The sequence below is a fragment of the Poecilia reticulata genome, chromosome 13, assembly GCF_904066995.2.
Source record: "Poecilia reticulata chromosome 13, P_reticulata-male-v2, whole genome shotgun sequence".
NCBI lineage: Eukaryota > Metazoa > Chordata > Actinopteri > Cyprinodontiformes > Poeciliidae > Poecilia > Poecilia reticulata.
Genome location: NC_088842.1, coordinates 13,962,072 through 13,983,243, shown reverse-complemented (window position 1 = coordinate 13,983,243; position 21,172 = coordinate 13,962,072). Strand labels below are relative to the sequence as shown.

The window sequence follows — 21,172 nt, the reverse complement described above, 5'->3', positions numbered from 1 at the left end:
CTCCCAGTTCTATGAGCTTTTTTTAAAATTATTATTTATTTCCATTCTTTTTCAAATTAATCAAGTTAATCTTTTGATTGATTTCAAATAAATCCTGAATCCTGACAAATACAAGGAGATCTTCTTCTTCTTCTGCTACTAAAGTTGAATAACTCTGTGGACAGGAAGTTGACACTTCAGCAGTTTCATGGTCCTAAAATCAGAACCCGAGGCTTAGAAATATTTGGTATTTCTATTGAATTACATAAAATCCATGGGCACTAAACAAAGGGAAGGAGGAGCAAACAATCACAACGCCTCTCTGATTAATTAGCTGTTACCAGCTAATTAATATTTATCATTAATGCTATGATAAAGTAGCATTAATGTGGTCGCTGATAAATACGTTGTAGCTTCAGGCTCTTAGGCTCATTCAGCAAGGAGACTTTGTCCTTTGCTTCGGGAAAGAAATAAGTGAAAACTGGTTCATTCACCGACAGAGGATTTCCTATTGCAGCCAAACAGTAAACAGTTAAAACAGGTCATCATTAGGCTGGATGTGTAAATAAATACACACTTTTACTCAAGGATATTTGATCCATTAATCCGAAACACGATTTATGTGTTTTTTTTTTTTGCTTTTGTTTTTTCCCACATGGTTGCATGCGACCACAACACTTTGGTCTTCATTTCTGTGTCGGCAGCGAAGTGGGGTCAGTTTTCTACCTGAAGCAGATGGTGTGCCAGTCGGCGTTGAGGGCCTGCAGGTACTGCTCATCGTAGATCCTCTCTTTGCATCCCGCGCACTCCGGCAAACTTCCTCCAGCTGCAAAGACACGTGGGAAAACGGGATCAAACCCACACGGATGCGAGGCTTTATTTGGGGCCTCGGCTGATCCAACAACGTTCTGATTGTGTCCGTGTTTGCATGAGCCGCTTATCTGGCTTCCCATGCAAACTGACCCAGCTGGTTTATGATTCGCCTGAGGAGAAAATTGAACACACAACAAGCTGCTCTGACATCACTTCTGGCTCAGCTGTACGAACACAGCAGCCAGGCTTCTGGTGCCAGTCTGACTTCTGGGTAAACTGGTTATGAGCTGGTAACGGTGTATTTATATTTAATAGCGTGAGAACCAGGAATAATGTGGTGATGTTTCAACTTCCTTAAGTGTTTAAGTTTTCTACTCCAATGGAAATATATAAGATAAATTATTAAAGTTGCTGTGAACCTTCAGTGAAACTTTAGGAAAAATTCCCTGCAGTTTTTTTGTTGTTGTTGTATTTTTAAAGGTTACTTCATAAACGTTGTAGAAACCAATCAAGAAGGTTAGATTTTGAAAATGTAACCTTTAGAGAAGGCAACCCTGAAACCTACTTTCAGGGGAAAGTAGGTTCAGCTTGAAAGTTTTCTGAAGTTTCTCTACAGTAAAGTTGCCCTTAACCTCAACACTTCTTAAAGGTGTTGTATATATTACATCTGGAAAATAATAGCAAACATTTCTTGGCGGTTTCTAAAAGACTGCACTGTCAGCTTTGCCTTTATCCTTCAGGGAACCCATTAGGAATGGTCCAAAAAGGTTCTTTAAAGATGAGATCTTGAAAGTTATGGTTTAACATTTGGGGAGCATTTAGAGAAGATTCAGCTCCACGCAGATCACAGTTGCATAATGTTTCAGTGAACCTGCAGGATCCTCTGAAGGTTAAACTCTGAAACTTGTAGAAAACATGAAACTTTCTATAAGGTTGCATGTTGAAAGTTTTAGTTACGATTTGCTTGTAGTTCAAAAACGTTGCACTGTCTTCCTTGAAACTAACCTCAAGAGAACCAATAGGGAAGATTTCATAAGGTTTTCAAAAGCCCTCTAGGCCTGTCACAGTAAATGAATTAATTGCATGATAAATTAAAAGAAACGCAATAATTTTAATTTGCTTGATTTACTGTTTTTCTCTTTTACCTCTCATTTAACCAAAAACTGAATGATAAAAGTCTTCAGTCCGGTGTTTTGGTCTCAACTAACTCTTTTTTTTTTTAAAGTTATTTTGTTTACAGAGACTTCCTAATTTACTCTATTTGTTGTCTCTGCTGGTTTCTTCCTTGGATATCCCAAATGTCTTCCAGTTCTAGTGTTTAAATGTTCAATAAAACGTAAAGTTTATTGATCTTTGAGAACATGTTCTTGCATTTTTATGCCATTATTACAACTATATTACTTCAAAATGGTCTCAAAACAACAATGTTGTCATTTATCGCAATAAGTTCTGGGACAATTTATGGTCCAGCAAATTTATTTTACAGCTGTCCCTGTAAAAGTTGTATCTACGCTCCAATAAACTTCTCTGAAGATTACTTCATGAGAGGAGTTGCTATCTTTGAGCTATCTTGTAGGGAAAGTCCCTCAATATGTGCCATTGGTTAAATTGTGAACGATTTAGTTTCCCTTCAGTGAACACAAAAGTAACTTTCCCTCTAATTGCTCTTTAGATGACGTACCGGAAGTCAGAGGGAAGTTAATCTTTATCGAACCTTTATGGAATATTATAAAAGTTCTGGTCAGACTTCAGGAAACTAAGTCAGGACATTTCTGGATGATTTCTTAAAGGTTACACTGCGACTGTAGAAGCCTCTACAGAACATTATCTGATGGTTCTCATAGGGTTTTATGTTCAATGTTGAGGCTAACTTTTAGAAAACATTTAGTGAAAGAGATTCCCTGGAGATTCCAGTAAAAAAAAAAAAAAGGCATTTTCACAGAGAACAATTTAACAAGTTACTTAACAGCAGACAAGGTAAGATACTGTTCTTACCAAAATGTTTCCAACCAAAGGTTACTTCATCAGTCATCACCCGTCTAGCAAACCATTTTGCATCCAAGTTCTCCATTTGTTTTAAGAACTTTGCTTCCTTTTATTTTTGGCAGATCACAACAGCTAATGGGATAAAGTAGCATTAATGTGGTCGCTCATGTATTATTGAAGACCTGAGATCTTGAGGTTGCACAACAGTTTTCCTCAAAGCTGGCAATCTGCACAACACAAAGCAACATGTGCAAACATTAACCTGACCTCAGTGTAGAAGGCGGCCTGCATGCAAAGGGCTGTTCACGGCTCCCTTCCTTCTCACTAATGAGAAAAACTTTTGGTCTCAGGAAGAATGAACCCATTTGGATGAGTTAATATGTGAGGCATCGTTCACTGCAGAGGAGACATTGGCTGCGGATAAAGACAGGAGACTTTGGAAGACATCCATCTCTTTGGAAAAATTAAGGAAAGAGGAGTTTAGTGGCAAAACATCAACTAATATCAATAACGAAGGCTTAGGATTACTACACTCACTGGTTTCTGAAGCCGAATGTCTAAGAGTCATTCTTTCTTTCCTGTATTTGTCAAGACGAGATAGCAAAAGCAAACAGACACACCCTCATGTTCCCCCGCACAGCATGAGCTGTACAGGTGAAGCTCTGGTAACTCAAATGCCTTGCAGAGTCATTGCAATGTAAACGTAAAGATGCAAAGTCTGCGTGGTTCTATTCATAGAACACGAGAGGACAGGACTAACACAGTAAAATACAAGAGGGACAGATGAAAAATCTACAACACAACCAAAATCCAACACAACCAAAATCCAACACAACCAAAATCCATCCATTCCAATCCCTTATCCCGTAGTGGGGTCGGGAGGGTTGCTGGTGCCCATCTCCAGCCACACAATCAAAATAAGAAGCTAATATTAAACCCTACATTTCTGTGAGATGATGTCCTTCTATTTTTTACCCACCCAAATGGTAATAAGTACTTAGACAAGCAGTTGTTTGTTTTTCACTTAGACCTAAGAGTCTTGTCTTTTCACCGTTTTGCTGTTCTTTCAATCTGATCATAAACAGTCATGTTGTTTTACTGGTTGCACATGCAGAGTGAGCTTGGTGCGAGTGTCTCTGGTGCACACAAACATGATGGATGCATCAACTCGAGGAAAACGCGGCTTCAGAATCGGCGCTAACATGCCCAAACAGCCTCCCTTTGGATGAAAACGCTGACACATCCATATCTGATCGGTGGATGTCAAACACAACAGCACAACTCCGCATTTATCGCCTCTCTGTCTGCAGCGTCCTCTGCCTTTTAAACGCCCTCACACACCCCCAGCAGCCAGCTCCTCACCTTCCTCCTCTCCCATGCGTTCGTCCTTCCAGGTGCAGCAAAGCAGCATCAACCTCATTCACTTTCCTCTGGTCTCCTCCGGAGAACCTCTGGTCGACAGAGAACCGGTAGCCGACGTCCCCCAGCGGCTCCACCGCAGCGCGCTCCCCCGGTGCTGGTGTTGGCTGTGCCTCGGTCGATCCCCGCAGCCGAAGCGGCCCACGCTGCTTCCTCCTGCCCGCTGCTGTTCGCTCGGTTCTCCGGCGGTTCATTCAACAGATTCGCCGACCAATGGAGTGGCAGAGCCGGGGAGAGGAAAATACAGAGGCTGGCCAACCGGGAACACGCCCCAGTTAATGAATTCAGGATTTGTTTTCCCATTCGGAGGGAGGGAGAAGAAGGAGGAGAGGGATGTCTTTATGGCAAGTCGTTGTAACATATAATCTAATCACCTGTTTTGGATACAAAAACAGCTGCAAACACAGTTTGTATCTCACTCGAGGGAGTCTTAAGATAAAATAATGCTTCATTATTGCCACAGTCACAACAGAAAGACGCACATCAATTTAACGAATTAGATGAAAGCAAGTAAGTATCCATATAAGGTATAGTCTGAAAAGAAAAAAACAAAAACTGCTGTTTTTGACTGGAAAGTTTTGAATCGGATTTGAAAGGTCTACACACCTTATAGAAAATAAATGGCTTAACATAAGTCACCATCCAAGACCACTGCAGTTATATCAAGTTACTTAAAATCATACAGAATGTAACCAGTTATGCCAATCGGAAGAAAACATGGTTGTCCTCCAAGAGTGTTTTTCTTCAAAAGATTTTTATGTAACATTTTTCCAGTCTCCAGTTCTTGTAGCAGTTTTTAAAATAAATTTGACTGTGCTTTTCTGACATTTGGGACCAAGTTTACAAGCTTTTGTTCATCATCATATTTTTTTATTTGAAGACATTTGACAGAAAGTATGTCATTGTAGCTCACCAGTTATACAATTAGTGTGAACATTGTACAGTTCCACAGGAGCCCTGCTGCAGATAGAAAACAGAGTCAGCTTCTTTTGCAGGATGTGAATCCAGGGTCAGCATCTGTCCCTGGAGAGCCTCAGGAAACAGCAGCATGGCTTTATCATCTCCATCTAGGACACTAACTACAGGACTTACACAGTGCCTTGCAAAACTATTTATATCCTTTTAACTTTTTGACATAATTAGATGGCTTTTGGAGCTATGATGTAAACATTATTTTCCATTCATGCAATACTTAAAAGTCCCAATTATTCCGTTTAAGTTTGTGGCTGTGCTGTGATAAAAATGTAAAACAGTACTTTTACATGCCACGTTGATGATGCCGCAACTTTGTAAACTTCTGATATGTTAACTGACACATTTGACATTAATATAAGACATGACTAAATAAATCTGACATATCCTCTCGTTATTGTGGCATTTAAAAGAGAAATAATTTTGCTAATCCTAACTGACCTAAAATAAACTTCAGAGATTGAGGAAAAAAAGGTGAATGTGTTTTATTCAATGTATGTTTCAACTAAATACTGCTGGAAAACAATCAATTTTATTAGACTACAGAAAATTTGGAAAAGCTAACATGGTTTTGATCAACTGAGTCGTTCTGGTGTTTAAAGAAAGAAGCAAGCAAACAAAAAGAAAACAACTTCTTTAAACACATTTATTTTGTTATCTGTTAAAGCAAAAACATTGCCAGGATGTCTAGGATCGAGTCGCATGTGTCGTGGAGATCATTAAAAAAAAGTGCAAAACCACACCGTTCCTCCTTCTGAAAACAGTTTTAAATAAAGATGAAGAGCATCCCACGTCACATCTGACATGGTCCAACCCGGCGAGGCTCAAAGACAGTTCTCACGGAGCCCCGAGTGAAAGAAAATGACGCCAGCTAACATCAAAATTAGTCAAAAATACAGTACATAGTTACACATGGAGAGATGCGGTCACATCGGCAACAGCACTCAGAAACCTTTGGTCAGTAAAGCCTGATAAAAGCAGCTCAAGTAAATAATCAAGAGGATTTTTATGCCTCACATAAACACACATCCTCCCCCATTAAACAAAGCCTGTAATAATAATTAGTAACAGAGGATAAATGCAAAAAGATTGTTCTTGTTTTATGCTTTCCTGATAACGATAAAGCTATGAGTCCAAAAAAAAACAAACAAACAAAAAAACATAAATGAGACTACACACTCAACATTCAACCACACAAAGTCCAGGTCAGCCTGACATCTACTGAAAGCCGGCTGCTTTTCTCTCCCTGCAAAGCATCAAAAGACGTTTCGATTGCCTTCAGCTTTCTGCTCTTCGAAGATCAGAAAGTGCTGAGAAGACTTCACTGCACAGCGACAAGAATCAGCAAAATCTCAGAGAGCAGATGGGTTGGCCCGAGCAAGCTCCCGCCGCTTTACACTCGGCACGGCTAAAAATAGCAGCGGAGGAAGAGCGGGGAGCAGATTGGACAGATCTGATCAGCGTTTGGGCGAGCTTTGACCAAACCAACCCTCCCCGAGAGGCGACGGGTTCTGCTCGGACGGGTGGGACTCGTCCACTTGTTTTAGGGATTAAAACACAAAGGTCAGCCTGATCATCACAATAAAACACACACACACACACTCACCGAAGACACAAAGCATTTCTAACTCCTGTGACGGAGTGCAAAGAGTTAAAGCTGATTAACTGGAACACATACATGATTATCTAAAGGCTCTATCTATAACGTATGTTCACAACAGAACGTGTACAAAATTCTGGGTCGGTGGGTTTGTAGAAAAACAGACATTGAAGTCAAGTAAGCAACAACAAACATCTATACAGGTTGTCTAATCGGGCTTTGTTTGCATATAAAATGTACATTCTAGATCATGCAGTAGCACCATGGTTTCTTGAGGTCACTGGATCTGGAGACCCTCTACTTCCTCCTCCCACAGTATTTACCCTGGCATCCTGCAGCGCCACCTACAGGGAACACCGCAGTAAGCCGAGTTATTAATTCATTACCAAGGAGTGGCTTCGACAATAATCGATCATGTTAAGGTTGCAGTTTTTTTTGTGTGTGTTCTTATTGCCTTATTGAAATAATCACATTTGCACAATGGAAGAAGCAGAAAAATCCAACCTTTAGTGTGAAAATAAATACCACATTAAGAAATCACAAAGATCAAAATGATCAGTGTTTTTTTATAGCTCACTGCCATGCTCTCTTGTTTTTCCCATTTTTAGGAGGAACAAAGAAAAAGTCTTGGATTACTAACTAAAACCTTGTAGACACTCCAATCAACTTACAAAGTCTGAGTATAAACCCCCGAAAATGCTTTGGCTACAATTATTTATATTAATCATTATTATGAACTCAAATGAAAAGTTGGATTTTTCTTAATTTTTATGTGAGATTCAGCAGTGGCAACAACAAACCTTTCTAATTTCAAGGCTTTTGTAAACATTTTACAAGAGGTTTTAATGATTGTGGAGGTTTAAAGACTGTAACTCACCTCTGTAAAAGCCTCCGCCTCCTCCGCCGCCTCCTCCGCCAAGGAAGCCCTGCAGCGCACCATACTTTGCTGCCTTGGCTGCAAGATGACAAAAGAGACAAATAACATTGCTTTATTATAGCTATGCCACTTCCTATGCTAAATTAATTGGTGTGTTAGTATTATATTATAAACCAAATGTTTGCTCCGTGCTGTTTTCACTCCTTCAGTTTTTTTAAAGCTCTGCACTTGTCATGTAACGAAATATTAGCAACAAATTTATTGACACACACACATTGGCACATTGGATAAATGTCGTCATCTCTAAGATGTTTATCTGAATTAGGATTAGGATCATCATGGGTCCCTCAGACTGTAATTAAATGTGCAGCAAGGTGATGAAGCTGGTCTTTGGTACCTTGTTGCGGGGTCAGTGGGGCTGGCGCATATTGACCTAAACAACATCAAAAACACAAGAAATAAGAGACATCTTAGTATCATAGCCTTAACCTGTCTCTGAGTATTCCCAATTAGTCAAATAATAACTAACAGAACCAAACAGAAACATGGCGATGTCAGAAGCTCACCATCAGGAGCATCAGCACTGCTGATTGCACCTTTCTGCAATCAGCGTGCTGATGTGAGTCATCGCAGACAGAGGGTTCACAAAGTGCAGCATGAGGCAATTAATGCTTTTATTGGCTCGTTGCTACAACATATGAGCAGAACTTATGTGAATTTAATATCAGTGGATTACATTTGTGGTATGAGTCATGAGCTGCAAGACTCATGACACCAAATTTTGCAAAGTGTCCAAACATTTTGTGGTTTCCTCGCCTGGATTATATTTAGAAATATGTGCTCATGTCTGTGAACATTAACTTCGATCACTATTTGCTTAAAGCAGGACAGCGAGAGAGAACTTGCTCCATGAAACGTAACTATGCAAACATCTTGCAGTTAAAACTGTAATTTATTTTTGTTTTAAAAGTCATTTAATTCTTTATAAACATAAGACACAAATAAACCATCCTGCCGGTTTTGAATAGGACAAGCTTTATGAATACAAAAAAACTACATTTAAAATTAAAATAATTTCATTAACATCATACAGTCATAAGATTAAATATCTTTTTATTTCATATTATATATGGAGCTGAACTACAAAATACAGCAGACTTCAACAATGTGTCTCACATGGACAGGTCAAAATATAAATCTGGAAAATCTGGACTAGGGATTAGTAAAAATTTCAAGAAACAGAGGCAGAGAAATAAATCAAATCTTGTTAATATATAAACCCTAGTAAATATTTTAAACTTGTGGTTTCTTCTTCCTTTGTTTGTTAAATGAGATAAATATTAATTTACTGGAAAAAAAGCAAAGTTTTCAGAAGCTTATGGCTTCATCCCTCTTTCAGCTTATTCTAAATAAACTATTTATAAATGTGAATGATGCAATAACTTTAGCTTTTTTCACATTTCATGAAAAGCGGCTGATCAGCATTAATCCACCTGATCTAGAAACAGACATAAAAAATTAAAGCTGTTCAATAATATATGTCTGCCTGAATGCAGCTTCAGACTGCGACACTGAACACAAGCCCCTGTGTTGTCTGTCTCAATATTCAGCTGATTACGAAATTATCTCTGCTTATTTATGGCACGACAAATCAGTCGTTTCTATCAAAAATACAAATGTACATGATATATATATAACATCCATCGCTGATTTATAAGCATAAAGAAAATGTAACAAGAAGGCAGTTAAGTACCTGGGTAGTACTGCTGAGGGTATCCTCCACTATAACCAGGAACCACACCTGTAGATTTAAAAAGCAGTTACTGATGGGATTATGTTCAGCCAGATAACATAATAAATGAATAAATACAACAATGAAATAAATTAAAACAGCAACAATTAGAGAAATACAAGCAGAATACAGCACAGCTTGACCTCATTTTGTTTATTTACTGAATTTGAAAAATGTCTCTCCTACTTAAGTTGGGCAGCTTCCTAAATTTAAATTTTTTTTCCGCACCATCTGCAGCACAGCCCAACATGCCTTTGACCTCTGGGAGAGAGATTAGCGACGTATCTATTCGTGATGAGCTTGAACACAGTCTGTGCTGCCGGCTGCCGCTATGTGATTACACTCCTTCATCACCGGTGGAGGAACAACAGGACCTTGCCTCTCAGAAGAATACATCGCCCTCAATCCTTTTCATGTTTCGTCATATTAAACTCACAAACTGGAATGCATTTCATTGGGTTTTTATGTGATAAAGTAACGATTGATTGTGACGTGGAAGGAGGAAGAATACGTTGTTCCCATATTTCTTTAACAAGCTAAACTTTAAGTTTATGACATTCATTGGTGTTCATCACATTTTACTCTGAAACTGCGAAATAAAACCCAATTAGAAGTGAGTGAAACAGTTTACCAAAACTCCCAACCTGTCAAAATAAGGCCTCCCTCCTAAACCGGCAGACCGAGCAAAGAGGGAACCAATCAGAGCCGTTATGGCAGAGTGGCGAGAAGAGACTAATTGTTAAAAGAAACCAAGAAGAAATTCTGTTTATAGTTTTCCCCAAAGCCTACAGGAGACACAGCAAATGGGAAACAGGTGCTCAGGTCAGATCAGTTCATGCTCTTGGCATACTTTTCTAACGTGGAGAAAGGGAAGCTAATCACACAGAGTTAAATACAGAGAAATACTGGAAGAAAACCTGCTAGATGCAATAAAAACCTTTCACTTTCCAGTCCGACAAACCCCTAAACACACAGTCTGAACTACAACGGCACAGATTAGATTTAGACCAAAGTAATCTCAAAGACTTGCAGCTGTAGTTGGACTAAAATGTGGTTTGATAAAGTATTGAATCAGGTACAGAATATTTTGAAAACCATGCATATTGTTTCCACCTGTTTCTCTGCCACATAATTCCAAAAATATGAAATTAAAACGTTTAAGGAAAATAAATATTTTTCAGGTCTCTGGAAAGCATCTCCAGTATAAAACAGCAGGTTAAAGAAGCTGCATCATATAACAGTGTGAACATCATGTACCTGTTTGAACTCCTCCTGGTCCAACTCCTGACTGAACACCTAGCGAACAGAACGGACACCGAAAAACTGAACATCACTTTTAAACTCTCCCCCACATTTAAAAACCAACCTCAACACACTTTCATGACATAAAAGAGACATTTCAACACATGCCCTATAAAACAAATAGTTCAGCATTTATTTCTCCTTTAACCCTGCACCTGTGTGTTAATTATTTGTACCATATTTAGCAGCTTTTGCAGCAGCAGAGTACTGTCCACCTCCTGGTGCGACTGCTGCTCCTCCAGGTCCCAGTCCGGTCCCTGCACCACCTGCAACTCCAGGTTCAAACACAGTTAGTGGCTTGGACACTTTAAAATTAAAAGATTTGTTTATCTGTATTTACAGTTTTAAAGTAAGATAGAGCAACATAATGTGACTCTCACCTGGCTGATATACTCCTCCTCCTCCAAAGTTACCATAACCTGATCAAACACAGCACAAAAGAGCAAATGCTAAGGCTATTTTTGTTACCAAAACATTTCATTTTTTATTATTTTGTTTATTCATTCTGGCAAGACGACACAGTTCATCTCAGGTCATATAGGAATTCCTCAAAACAGATTTGAGCTGTTTTCTGGGAAGGGCTCCACCACAGCTTGTTTTCTTGAGGGAATAAAAAAAAAACCTAACTGCGATGTTATCTTCAGTATTACCAAAAATTTGCTAACTCTTAATGGTGCAGCAACCCTACTGGGATTGCTGTTTTTGGTAGAGCTGGATTCTGCAGGCTTTATAAGGTAAATAACTGGACGTCTTACTTCTTCTTCTTCTTCTTGTGTTGGGATCATATGAGCAAAAATATCTCATTGTAGTTTAAAGGGGGAACCAGGATAAGTTAGGGTTTGCTGTGACGGAGCGAGAGCTGGTATTTTACCTGGTTTGGGTGGTTTGACTCCACCACCAGCTCCCGCCTGTCCAACTGCGCAGAAACAAAGACAGACGGGGTTCAGGAGAGATGAGAAATTACTGTTTTATAGGCTATCAAAGACACGCAACCAATGCAGAAACAAATGCAGAAGGACAAGACAAGCTGTAAATACTTTCTGCTCTGAAACACCATCAAAGCAGTTCCTCATTCGTCACTTATCAGGGTTTGGCCAATTTCCTGCACAGGAAGTGCGATGTGACGGCACGTCCTGACCAACTGTCACCCTGAGCGCTGGGCCGGACCATTGTGTTGTCAGGGGAAAACTGTGTGTTATTTAGCTTTTCATGCTCCTTTCCTTTTATATCAACACTGTTTTTAATCTTGACCGTGTGATGCTAAACCACCCAAATGTTGAAGAAGCATGAAGTCTTTGTCATATTCAGTTGAAACCAGTTGTTTACGTAGTCTGTATAAAAATACATTTACCTAGTTTCTCCTGCTACAAAACATGCAGGACGTCTACGACTGTAACAACAGTCATTACGACCAAAAACTTTTATTTTAGCTTCATCAGACAAGAAATATCTCCATAAACTAAGGTATTTGTTCCTCAGTTTACTTCCAGATTATTTTCTGACTTTTGATATTGCTTTTAGAGTAATTTTAGCATTTCCTCTTAGTCAGATGCTCAATATTTTGCACCAAACACTGGTGCAACTGGTGTAATCTGGCGAACACAGAACCTGTCTCCCCCCTGAATGGTATCATGTCTGGATATTGCCATGTGACACCTTCAGGCATCTGAAGATTGTTCCCCAGGATGAAACAGACTTGTAAATGTCCACAATCATCTCTGACTTCTTGACGAATTCCTTTTCATTTTTCAATGGTGTCACACCAGGAATGAGCGTGTTTGAGGTTTTACACTTGAAATACATCCACAGGTGTGACTCCATTTAACTCAAATGTTGAGAATAAATTACCAGAAACATAAAAGTCCATGACCCATCATCTGACCTTTCCTAAAAGACTTAAATGCACTCTGATCTTAATGTGCACACTTTTGAATTCACATTACTCTGGCGTCCTAAAACAAGAACAGTTTGGTCAGATAGAGAAACAAAATAACAGAAAATGTTGAATGTTTTTTTTTTGTTTTTTTTTACAAGGCATTTGTGACCTCCTGGTTACCCGTGTATCCACAAAGGTTACAGATATAATATGGGTATGTTAAATAACATTATTTCTCATAAACCATGTTTTTCATAAACCATAGAGTTTATAGACGAGCACTGACTTTGGTAGCCTCCTGCAGCCAGAGGGATTCCTACTCTGCCTCCTGCAACTGCAAAACACACCACAGAGACGCATGAGGCCACAGCACAGCAAGGCAAATGTGCTTTATGAATTATCACGACTTGGTCATTGCATGAGAAACGTGAAAACCTCTCACACCTCCAGTTTGATCGATTGTCTGAAGTGAAAAAGAAATATCTTTACCTGGATATTTCACTCCTGTTCCTGCTCCCTGCCCAGGCACGGCGCCGATGCTGGTACCGGTACCGTAAGGAACTGACACAAAGGTTACAGATATAATACGCTATCATTTCCATCACGTCGATGAGCGTCTAACAAGAAACATTAGGAAACATACCTCCATACGGATACCCGTATCCACCTGCACCTGGAACTGCAGAGAACAACAGTGAAGACCTGAGAGCAGGCCTCAAACTGAACACGTTCATTATTGGCTTAATTTAATTTACAAACAAAGCCCTGCACTCTTCATTCAGTTCATTACATTTATATGAAAACAAATATAAACAACACTATTAAATTAATATCAGTCTAATGTTTTTATTTTCAAAGCTTAAAAATGAACACAAATATTTTGTCATCGTTATTTGTAAAGTTATATTTAAATTATGTCAATTTTGCTTTTTATTTTTAACATTCTTTACTATTTTTGCTTCATTCTATTTATTCACTTTATTTCACAATATGATGATTTTTATTTATTCATTTATTTTTTATAGGTCTGTTTTATGTGTTCACCACCTATGACAAAAAAAAAAACAAAAAAAAAATACTTTCACTTGTCTGAAAAATTCACCAAATGCACAATTTTTGTTAAGCAGTAAGTAGTGTAAGATAAATAGTATTTCAAAAGAGCAGAAGAAATCTTGTTTTTTGAACAATAACAATATTTGTTGTCAATCTGTTGCTAAGAGACGAGCACGTTTTCTGGTAACGAACTGCCACAAAGGATAAATCGGATTTTTACATTTGCGTTGAATGTCTGTTTTATGATATTTTCACAAACAATGACAAAAAAACAAACAAAAAAACATTCTCACTTCTCTGAAAAAATCACCAGCTGCAGAATTCTTATTAAGATCAGTAGTATTTCAAGAGCTGAGGAAATCTTATGTTTTTTGAACAATAACAATATTTGTTGTTAATCTGTTGCTAAGAGACGAGCATGTTTTCTGGTAACCAAGTGCCAAAGTAAAACATCTGATTTTTACTTTTGCTAAATTTTCCAGCTGTAAATTTTTTTGTGTCTAAGCAGATAAGCAGTATTTTAAAAGAACTTAATGTTTTATAAACAATATTACTTGTCATTGATTTGGTGTTTAGAGATGAGAGGTTTTTTCTAATAACGAACTGCCACGAGGTATAAATCAGATTTTTACGGTGAATGTCTGCTTTATAATATTTTCACCAACAATGACAGAAAAAAAAAACATTTTCACTTTTCTGAAAAACTCACTAACTGCACAATTCTTCAGTAGTATAAGACAAGTAGTATTTCAAAAGAGTAGAAGAAATCTTGTGGATTTTGATCAATAACAATATTTGTTGTTAATCTGTTGCTAAGAGATGAGCGAGTTTCCTGGTAACCAAGTGCCATGAAGTAAACATCTGAATTTTACTTTTGGAAAATTAACCAACTCTTAATTTGTTGTGTCTAAGCAGATAAGCAGTATTTCAGAAGACATTATGTTTCATAAAAAAATAATTAATTTGGTGTTAAGAGATGAGCATTTTTTGTCTGGTAACGAACCGTCACAGTAAGTCCATGTTACTCAACATGCTTGTGACTCTCCACATGCTATCGAGTACATTGTAGCTTACTTTAGCATTGATGTTAATTTTTAGCATCAGAACGCTGGGTCAAAACCGATGAGCACACTTTGGCAGGCCCAGTTTACATTTTTTCTGAAATGTTCTAGTTTGATACTGTTCTTTTATTGTTACACTAGCATTCAAACTATTTCACAAAGACAATACAGCAAAAAGGCAAAACCTTTCCAAAAGTGTAAAGCCGCAGGTGCAATAAAAATCTAACGAGTGTTGAGTCCGGTGGAGGTCTGATTGGGCTGAAAAAGACCTGATGCAGCTTTTCCTTTTACACAAACTGCTTTTATTGATTCAGTTTGGGTCATTTGTTGTCTAGACAGAAGCTGCTTGCTCAGAGTAATGCACCCTGCATGTGAAAGAGGGCTAGCTAAAAGTGCGTATTGATCATCTGATAAGAATGTTTTGATACTGTGAAATGATATCAAGCTAAAGTTTTAACATGAACACTGCAACAGTCAGTGTATATTTCTGCTGGCTCATTATCAACGGATAAAAGATTAGTGGATATTGTTTGGTTCTACATAACGTGAATTAACAAACCCGGAGGGGAGTTACATTGCTTCTATTTTATAATCATAACCCAGGTGGACCACAGTAAAACTGCAGAGCTCATATTTACCTGGTACATATGGCTTTGGTGGTTTGACTCCAGCACCTGAAAAACAACAGAGTTACAACGCTGTCTTTGTCTCCCCCTGGTGGTCATAGATTTAATATCACTTCTCAACTTGCCGGGTTGAACTTGTCCACCAGTTGTGCCAACTAAAAGAAAAAACAAGGTTGAAATAGATCAATATGTAACTAATGTCAGGTTAAAGCAATGCCTTTATGTTAAAAATAAATATATGGTGAATTAGAAACACATACACACACACACCCTGTAACAGAAATACACAACCAGACAGTTTACAAAATAAAATGTTTGCCTCAAAGTAAAACAGTTCTGGAATGTTTATTAATTTAATACAAACTTTTTTGCACATTTAAAGCATCTAATACTCTTGCAGCCATACAAAGTATTCTAAGTCATTCAAAAGCACTTACCGCTAGGCTGTATGATTCCACCTGAGACTGCTAAAGTTTAAAACTTTACTTTTAAAGGTGGTGTCATATAAGAAAGTGAAAAATTGAAATAAATATACTTAACCTACCGCCTGTTTTCGTGAAGCCACCACAAGATGGAGCAAAAAGAAAGAAGAACAAAGTTAATCAAAACACACTTTTTAAAATGTTACGCCTTCTTCGTCTATTCATTTACCAGATTGGAGTAAATAATGTACAAGTTCTGCTTCAATTACTTTCATGTTGTAGGAGGATTTACAGTGCATAAAGAGTGTCTCAGTTAAAACTTTAGGTTTAAATTAATGAATTCATCTGAACTTGAACACAGAGGCGAAATAACCAAAGTGTCAGAGCACATTAACACAGCTGTAGACAAACAAAATGAAATTAAGGGAACACAATCCTCTTTGTGAGGTTAAAAATGAAACATGTTTGAACTTTGAAAGCGAACCAGTGAAGCAAAGTGAAATGTTAGTGAGAAAGAGTGAAAAGAAGTTATTAAAAAAAAAGTGCAGACACAAACAGACCGTTAAGATGTAACAGAGTAAACACATGAGTCTCCCTCCTCCTTATTACTACATCTTGTACCCTGATAATTAAATATCAGCATTTATTATCATACTATTGATATATAGTATGATATATCAGTAATGATGTTAGAAATGCATCAAAGTGACTGAATAAAACTGTAAAACAGAAAGTCTGCAGAACGTCTTCAAATGAAGTGGTATAACTAGGATAAGTGGGACAGATGAACGTAATCATTTCTCCTGCTTTTGGTGATTTTTGTATTTATCAATTTGAATGTTCTTCATTTGGTCAAAGCAGTTTAGTGTTTTAATAGTTCATGTGACATGATGCTTTGCTGCTTCTTTTGTCTACGAATGGTAATATAATTCTGAGGTTTCTTCCTGTTTCTTTTGTTCTATTATTCATCTCACCAAATTAATCACCAGTGACCCATCTGCGCAAGTTTTGAGACTGATTTGAGCGCATATATCTGTGTGAATAAACAATACTTAAATTTAATTAAAAAAAATAGATGATAACTTAATTTTATTGTTTAATTCTTAGGGCTGTCAATGTTGATGCTCCTCTTTAACAGGAACTTTTAACACTGGATTTATTTATTTCTTAGCGCTAAATGAATAAACTTAAATTCATGGTTAAATTATTCTAAAAATCTTAATGTGGGATTATGCATCTGAAATAAAATGATTTATTGTAGGACTTTTATTTAGGTCAACCAAGTAAAGTATAAGTACGGTGGGTCTTGTAAATAAAATGTTTTTTTTAAATGATTGTCTATAATTATTTTTAATTTAATTATTATAATAATAGTTATTATTATTATTATTATTAGACAAGTTAAATGCCACTGATTCTAAAACCTGCATTCTGTTTCTGTTTAGAGTTGACTAAAGTAAGACATTAAAACTGTTACACAAACACAAGTTAATACAATAAACATGCAATAAAAAGGAAATTTCCGGCTTTTTACAAGTTAGTTTGAAAGCATTCAATTCAACGCAGACAAATTTTACACTAAGCTATGGCCATAAGCAGCTGAACAAAGATTTTTACAAACTCTGTATAAAACAAACAATTTTCTTTTTCCCCTATGTCTGACACTGAATCAGAATATACATTTACTTATAAAAATGCTGCATATATCAAATATGATTTAATAGAAATATAACTTTGTAATTTAACGACTTGAAATTGGGGCTCTGTCTCTTTAAAAACTCCTGCTCTTCATGAAACTCCGCCTTCAGGAAGTCATCACAACATGGCTCCTCTATTAACCCTTAAACAACGTTTTTACCAGTGTTACACTGAGAAATAGCTTCTATTTTGAGCTCAGGTAAAGTGCAGTTCCACCAGGTGTTTGCTAATTGCTACTGGCTAGTCTGAAGGAGCTGAGTGGGGGAGTTGAAAGGGAGCTTGAAACTGGACTTCTTTATCTTTAATAAGGTAAACTTTTCTCTTATTCTGGCATAATTCTTAAAATAATCTTAGTGACCTATAACAGAAAATATTTGTTCTGACTTCAAGTCAGACACTAAATAAATTAAATAAAGACTATAAATATCTGTAACCCATTAAAAACATTCCCATACATGCTGTCAGCGCAGGAAGAGAGTGGTGCTCATCTGTGAAACATTTCCATTCACAAATACTGACATGGATGAGACATTCAACATCTACTGAAAAAACAAATAAGCCACATTGCACAGTTTGGTGAGAGGCTTAAGGCAAGCAGCAGGTCTTACTGGGCTGTGGGACCTCTGGGGCCTTATTAAGTGCAGCGATAGGAGTTGGCCCTGCCAAAAAGACAACAAGTTCCAGTTTCATCCAGTGCATGAGAGAGGCCAGAAAAGGTAGAAACTGTGAAGTGGATCCTAACACTGCCACAGCTGGAGCCTGTGAGCTGGAGGAGGTCATTAGCTGCCAGCATTAGGAGTATAAACAATGTGTGAGTTTTATGTGCAGGGGTCATGGGATACAGCATTTACTGAAGCTTACGTGTGCAAGTTTGTGCAGCTAATGCTCATGGCAGAGTTTTAGTACTTGATCTACCTGGCTGAGGCGTTCCGCCAACACCTACTTCCTTCCCTGTAAAAGCACGAAAGCATCATCTCCAATTCCATGATGTTTGAACTTCGCCTTTCAGTGATGATAGAAACTGGATTTAAAGTATCACCTGGTTTCACAGCCGGTACAGAGCCATTTGCAGTGCCGCCGACGGACGTGTCCGGAGTCGCACCAGGTCCGACACCTGATGCACGGAGCACAAAGGCCACCAAAAACGACACTTCCTTAATTCTGTGTAAGTGAGATTCTGTGTCGTTTTATTAGTTCTGAATTTCAGCTACAATCAGGTCTCCCTTATAGTGAAGCCTGCCTTCCTCAGCTGTGAACTTAAATCTACTTTGCATGCGTTTTATCATGGCACGTCAAACAACTTCTTATAGCTTAACAGTAATATGAAATCAGCTAGAGTAATGCCATTATTATGGCTAAAAGGATAACTTTTTGAATTTTTGTACACTTAAAGAACTATCTCTGAATCCATATTCCAAAAAATAAATAAAAAAATAGCTGGATCCGTTTTCAGTGACTATCTAACATGATGTAGCCGTCATGTTTGCCCAAGTAAGTTTCTCATTGGTCAATTAGTCCCAATTGACGGCTCCTCCTCAGGAGACCTGATCTTTAATCAGCAGAGGAATACAGGCTGCATGCATTTCAGTTCAACAGATGTTACAGATTTATATTTCATTTGCAATAAATAAATTAGTGGGCAATATTTGGCTCCAAGATTGAAGCAAAACTATGAAAACTGATTGTAGATATTCTTGTGCTAAAGCTTATTAGCACACTAGCTAATACCAGTCCCATCTTTAACTCCTAATTCAAAACTACAAATAGGCGACTAATTTTATAGGAATTTAAATAGTAAATCTGTAACTGGATAAAATGAAAACAAATGCGTACTAATTACTGCAGTCAGTCATATTTGCCTTACTCGTATAGAAATATCCCAAACTTTTCAGTATTTGCAGTTTTGCACATACTAGTTGTACCACATTAAGCAGTTTTTGCAGCTGCAGGCATTGCTCACCTCCTTGTGCTCCTCCTACTCCTCCCGGTACCAGTCCTGTTCCTCCTACTCCTCCCGGTACCAGTCCTGTTCCTCCTACTCCTCCTGGTACCAGTCCTGTTCCTCCTACTCCTCCTGGTACCAGTCCTGTTCCAGCACCACCTGTAACTCCAGATTCAAAATACAAATAGGTAGTCAACTAATTTTACAGGAATTTAATTAGTAAATCTGTAACTAGATAAAATGAAAACAGACGTATACTGATAACTGCATTCAGTTAGAGTTGCTTTAAAAAGAGTTGCTTTACTAGTCGTACCATATTTAGCAGCTTTTGCAGCAGCAGAGTATTGTCCACCTCCTGGTACTCCTCCTACTCCTGGTACCAGTCCTCCTCCTCCTGGTACCAGTCCTGTTCCTCCTGGTACCAGTCCTGCTCCTCCTACTCCTGGTACCAGTCCTGTCCCAGCACCACCTGTAACATAAGCAGGTTTCCACCTTATTTTCTCTGCATTTAAGTAACAAATGTGTAACTGGATATAGGACTGCCCTATAGATCAATAACAACACATGATCAATATCAATAGATATGTTCAGAACCCCACAGCATTCTGGGGGATGTAGGCAGAGGAAAAGCTTTAGCTGCTCAACTTCTTAGTCAGCTAAGCCAGGTTCACTTACTCACTCCTTGGTTACCTAGCAACAACCTGCACAGCAGCAATTCACAGCTGCTTAAAAATAATAAAAAAAACAATGGTGTTTAGAGAAGAGAGAAAATGGGTACAACAGCTTGATTAGAAATTGTGGCTAAAGTGGGAAAGATAAGGTCACCAGTTCGACAGAATTTAAGATATTTATTAAAACAAAAAGTGGATCAATAATTATTAATATCAACTGATATGAAATGCTTATGATTCATTTTTCAGCCTTATTGTCAGACTGGATAATTGCATAAAAATTGTGCTGTTTGAATCTCAGGGTGTATTCACACCATTTAGTCTGTTTTAATCCAACTCTAGTTCGGTTGCCTAGAGGGTGCAGCTTGTTTGGGGAGGTGTTAATGTGAAGTCAAACTCTGAACTCTTTGGTCTCTGAAATAAGAAATGTCATGTTTTCTAAAAATAGAGCAGGTATATAAAAAAAATTTGAAAGAAAAGAGGAGGACCAATAGTTGAGCCGTGCAGAAGTCTGCAAGGAAGAAGGGGCCGAGGTGGAGAGTAAAAATCAAACTTTGTTCCCGTCACTCAAATGGGAACAAAGTCTATCCAGTGTTTCTATTGAGGGATAGAAATACAATGGTCCTCAGTGTCAAATACTGCAGTGAGATTTAAAAGTACAAAAATCAGAGATCTCCGAGTAATTTGCTAAACAAATATCATTAAAAACTCTTAACAGTACCACTTCATTGCAGCCAGACTGGAAAACTTCCACAATGCCATAAGTGCCCCAAGAAACATTCAATTTGATAACAACCATCTTCTTGAGATTGATCATGCGATTGATCATTATTTGTACCGTATTTAGCAGCTTTTGCAGCAGCAGAGTACTGTCCACCTCCTTGTACTCCTGTTCCCAGTCCTGTTCCCAGTCCACCCGTTCCCAGTCCTGTCCCAGCACCACCTGCGACTCCTGATTCAGAGGAGCAAATAACAGCAGGATTAATTATGAGCAGGTACTATAAGTGAACTAAAACTTCCCTTAAATGACAAAATCTGTAAAGTTTAACAAGTATAACTACTACAAAGAACTATAATGATTGC

General features: G+C 37.9%; 3 protein-coding genes across 7 annotated transcripts in view; all 3 read right to left on the bottom strand.

Moving 5' to 3' along the window:
* limk1a (LIM domain kinase 1a) overlaps positions 1-4,635 on the bottom strand; it is a 50,323-nt gene extending 45,688 nt beyond the window's left edge. Inside the window, exons 1-2 of the mRNA XM_008425620.3 lie at positions 4,141-4,635; positions 706-805 (exon numbers count right to left, since the gene is read on the bottom strand). Of these exons, the coding sequence (XP_008423842.1) occupies positions 706-805; positions 4,141-4,198 (158 nt within the window). The 5' untranslated portion in view covers positions 4,199-4,635. The remainder of the gene's footprint in view (positions 1-705; positions 806-4,140) is intronic.
* Positions 4,636-5,801: 1,166 nt separating this feature from the next.
* Positions 5,802-16,775, bottom strand: LOC145554625 (uncharacterized). Its single transcript, XM_081614802.1, has 14 exons — positions 16,772-16,775; positions 15,482-15,511; positions 15,369-15,404; positions 13,260-13,295; positions 13,106-13,177; positions 12,903-12,950; positions 11,612-11,656; positions 11,121-11,159; positions 10,917-11,006; positions 10,696-10,734; positions 9,400-9,447; positions 8,044-8,079; positions 7,647-7,724; positions 5,802-7,113 (listed from the first exon to the last, which is right to left on the bottom strand). The coding sequence occupies exons 1-14, from the start codon at positions 16,773-16,775 to the stop codon at positions 7,067-7,069; spliced, it is 648 nt and encodes a 215-aa protein (XP_081470928.1). The 3' UTR covers positions 5,802-7,066.
* elna (elastin a) overlaps positions 15,910-21,172 on the bottom strand; it is a 54,213-nt gene continuing 48,950 nt past the window's right edge. For 4 of the 5 annotated variants that reach the window (XM_081615105.1, XM_081615106.1, XM_081615107.1 and 1 more), the window contains exons 27-32: positions 20,928-21,041; positions 19,732-19,887; positions 19,437-19,583; positions 18,516-18,590; positions 18,392-18,427; positions 15,910-18,135 (exon numbers count right to left, since the gene is read on the bottom strand). In XM_081615105.1, the coding sequence (XP_081471231.1) occupies positions 18,062-18,135; positions 18,392-18,427; positions 18,516-18,590; positions 19,437-19,583; positions 19,732-19,887; positions 20,928-21,041 (602 nt within the window). In that variant the 3' untranslated portion in view covers positions 15,910-18,061. The remainder of the gene's footprint in view (positions 18,136-18,391; positions 18,428-18,515; positions 18,591-19,436; positions 19,584-19,731; positions 19,888-20,927; positions 21,042-21,172) is intronic. The other variant, XM_081615104.1, reaches the window with a different exon arrangement.

Bases quoted from the DNA above. Each gene is read 5' to 3' on its own strand.
- LOC145554625 (XM_081614802.1), bottom strand. The intron at 12,951-13,105 runs GTAAAGATATTT...TGTGTTTTGCAG, and splicing joins AACAGGAGTGAAATATCCAG to TTGCAGGAGGCAGAGTAGGA. The intron at 11,657-12,902 runs GTCAGTGCTCGT...GTTTCTGCGCAG, and splicing joins GGCTGCAGGAGGCTACCAAA to TTGGACAGGCGGGAGCTGGT.